This window comes from Octopus bimaculoides, chromosome 11 (assembly GCF_001194135.2).
Source record: "Octopus bimaculoides isolate UCB-OBI-ISO-001 chromosome 11, ASM119413v2, whole genome shotgun sequence".
Lineage (NCBI taxonomy): Eukaryota > Metazoa > Mollusca > Cephalopoda > Octopoda > Octopodidae > Octopus > Octopus bimaculoides.
Window position 1 is genome coordinate 60,566,965 of NC_068991.1, and position 3,642 is coordinate 60,570,606.

Below are 3,642 nucleotides of genomic sequence, written 5' to 3' on the forward strand. Positions count from 1 at the left end.
AGTCAGTTGAGGTGTGTTCTGTTAAGAACATATAAGAGTACAAATAGAGCCATAAATGTTGTAGCATGGAAATCTAAATTTACTTATGGAGACAGCAACTGAGTATCACCTGAGGAGATACATACAGATCTTCTTATACAGGTAAATCGTTACATAATTTAATTTAGACTCAACTTTAAATCCTGTATATACGAAGATCTGCATGTATCAAAACATTTGTAGCGATTAAAAAGCTGCCTAACCGTACTTACTATTCCTTTTGACTCTTTTACTTTTTACATATACATATATATATATATATCTCCAGCGTGTGATGAAATAAATATATTGGGAAACATTGTTCTAGGTTGACTTTGGCTGAAGTAAGGCTGTATAATGTGTATCTTGCATAAATACCAATTGTGAAGCTAAAGACAAAATTTGAACATATTAACTTTAAAACTAAAATTTACAAATGATCTCATAGCTTTATTTAAAGCAATGAGCTGGCAGAATTGTTAAAGTGCGGGACAAAATGTCAGGTGGAATTGCTTCGGATTCATTATGTTCTGAGTTCAAATTCCATCAGGGTCAATTTTGCCTTTCAATCCTTTGTGGTCAATAAAATAAAGACCCAATCAAGTATTGGGGTTGATGTAACCAACTTACATTTCTCCTCTCAAAATTGCTGTCCTTGTATCAAAATTAGAAGGAATTATATATACAAAGCCTTGCTAGCTAGCAGCTGTTGCTGCTCTGTCTTCCGTGATTTTTCTTCTCCGTTTTATAATTCTGTTCTCTAGATCTTTACCACTCTACCCACACCCGCCAACAACCTTCAATGAAACTTGTCTGATGCCTCCCTTCCTCCCTCTACCTCTCTTCTTCCTATTTATACTGTTTCTTTCACTCTGAACTCCACCACCGAACATAAGGTATTTTATCCTCAGCATAAAAATCCCTCCATCTTTTCCTATGTGTTTTTACAAAACACTTATCTCTAACTCTTTGAGGACAATAATCATACTAACTTCATTCAAAGAATTATTACATAACCAAGAAAAAGCACCAGAAGCAACAAAACACAACAAGAATGACAATGACCATATGAAAAATGAAAACAAAAAACAAAAGTGTTACTTTTATTTTAAATTTCGTTTCAATCCAATACTAAAATCAAATAGTTTCTCTTGGTGAAAAATTCCTTTTTTATCCAGTAGGAAATGGAACCATTTTCCTTTCATTTTCAATGGGATCTGGGTTTTAGGTGAATTTCGTTGCTGGAGACAGCTAATCGAATCAAGGGGTGCAACATAATTAGACTTGTAACCAAATGTGTCGATTTTCACAGTACGCCCCCCTTTCAGGAGCCACAGTTGTTTGACAGCTCGGCGTGGATAGATGATGCTAATGAATAATACAAGATAACCTGCAAGAGAAAGAAAACAAAAAGATAACTATCTTTGATGAAGGAGATGGAATGTAATAGCTGAAACAGATAGGGTTGTTGTTGTTATTGTTGAGTAGCTCTGATCAGTTCGACCACAAATGCAGTTGATTAAAAGTCAAGGAGCAAACCATAAATTCATTTACTCACTCATTTAATCCCTTTGCTCCTTATGGAGTATAATCCTTCAACAATTTCTCTCCATTGTTCTCAATTCTGAGCTGCCTTTTCTGCTTCTCTCTAGTTGGATCCCTACTTTTTCAGCTCTGCCTTATTCATATGTTTCCCTAAGGGAAGGCCTTCTTCTTCCTGGTCCTGTTGGTTTTGAATTGTCATTGATGTTTCTGTAACTTTGTCATTTTTTCTAGGTAGGGATGTTGGCTCTATGCAAACCATTTTTTTTTTTATCTCTAGGAAGAGCTGGTCCATATCTGTCTGGTTTCCCTTGACATGGGAGTTTGCATTCTGCAGGCATAGCTCTCAGGGTCACTGAGGCACATAAGCCATCACACAAGCTGGATATTATGGTGGAACCCATACATTCAGCAGACTAGAAATGCAATTTTTTTTAGTTTAAACTTTATCCAAACTGAATATAAAATTAATAATTAGCACATCCAACATAATTGGATGTGTTGACTAGATTGCCTTTGAACTGCTATTAACATCCAGAAATACCATCTCATGCTGATAGCTTGTGCTTATTAAGCACTGACAATATGAACTGATGAAACAATTGTCTGCACTGCAGGATGGTATTACCATATGATGTGATTTCCCTGTGAACCTAAAATTACTGAGGTGTAACAAAATAACAAATATGAAATATCGGTTTAAAATTTTGATACAAGGCCTGCAATTTTGGGGGAGGAAGTAAGTCAATTACATTGACCCTAATGTTCAACTGGTACATATTCTATCAATCCTGAAAGGATGAAAGGTAAAGTCAACCTTGGTGGAATATGAACTCAGAACACAAAGATGGATAAAATGCCACTAAGCATTTTGCCCAATATGCTAATGATTCTGCCAGCTTGCTGCTTTAATAATGGTAAAATATTGACTGGAAAATAGCATAAACAACATCACAAAAGATGAAGCTAATCTTCAGCATTTCATTTGATGCAGACTATACATGAGGAATTGACAAATTAAAAGGTGGAGGAACTGCTCTGAAGCACCCCCGCCCCACCAAAAAAAACCCAATAACAATGAATTTGTTTGTCCTCAAGGAACCTACACCTCTTCATCTATATTAGCCATCTAATGGACATAATCCCCCAATATAACCTGCTAAATTGTGTTATATTCATATATTTTTTTCTCTCAGATGAGTTTCATTGAGGTGTCTGTTTCTCTGACTATTTCCCTTCTCTTTCATGTGCTGTTGACACAACACCTCAATTGGCATTTTCCCTAATTGTCTTCAGGTGATATTTCTGAGCTTGACCAGTGTTTGAGCTGGGTAGCTTTATTTTACCAAGTGAGCCAGATGTTTTCACCACTGACCTACTGCACTGAAGAATGATAACATTGTCATTTTAAGGTACTTAAGGATGAGACTAATTAGTCTAATTAATCTCCATATTTTTTCATCTCAGAAAAAATATGGACAAGTCTTGGCATGGACGTGAGATAATGAAAGATAGTACATGTTTAGTTTGCGAGAATTGTGGTGGGTGAGTGCAGTGGTTTGAATCCTTATTGCGAGCTGGAAATAAGAACATGAAGGTTGTAGTGTTTTAATCATTCTAGGATTTTTAAAGTTAAGATTAAGCTGGCAAAAGATTGTGTGGAAACTGCCCATTTTAAGTTTAATAACTGTGATGACTTCTCAGTTTTCAAATTCTGGAGATTTAGCAGTGTTGAAACGGGTAGTTAAAGATGTTAGTGAGTAAAGAAAATTTTTCAAGTGCCTTTGTGTTTTAGTGTGTTTATGAATTTGTGAAATTTTTTTTTTTTTTTCGGTACTTTTTATGTTACTCTAGCCTATTCAACACTGAAAACAAGTACCAGCTGACTGCCGGTGTAGCTCTTCTTACCTCCAGTTACCACATCTCGATTCGATGTTCTGTTGGGCTTCGAGTGGAAAAATCAAGATGTCTGTCTGCTCGCGACGGTTGGGAACATCCAAGACAACTAGCATAAGCGTGGTACAAGTACCAACTCACTTTCGCTAGCGAAGTAGAAGTAGTATAGAAGTAGTAAAGATGTGT

The 3,642-nt window shown here is 36.0% G+C and overlaps 1 protein-coding gene across 1 annotated transcript in view; it reads right to left on the reverse strand.

Moving 5' to 3' along the window:
- Window positions 1-1,073: 1,073 nt before the first annotated feature.
- The window catches only part of LOC106875736 (transmembrane protein 223), a 6,976-nt gene continuing 4,407 nt past the window's right edge, over window positions 1,074-3,642 (reverse strand). The window contains exon 2 of the mRNA XM_014923984.2: window positions 1,074-1,408. Within this exon, the coding sequence (XP_014779470.1) occupies window positions 1,122-1,408 (287 nt within the window). The 3' untranslated portion in view covers window positions 1,074-1,121. The remainder of the gene's footprint in view (window positions 1,409-3,642) is intronic.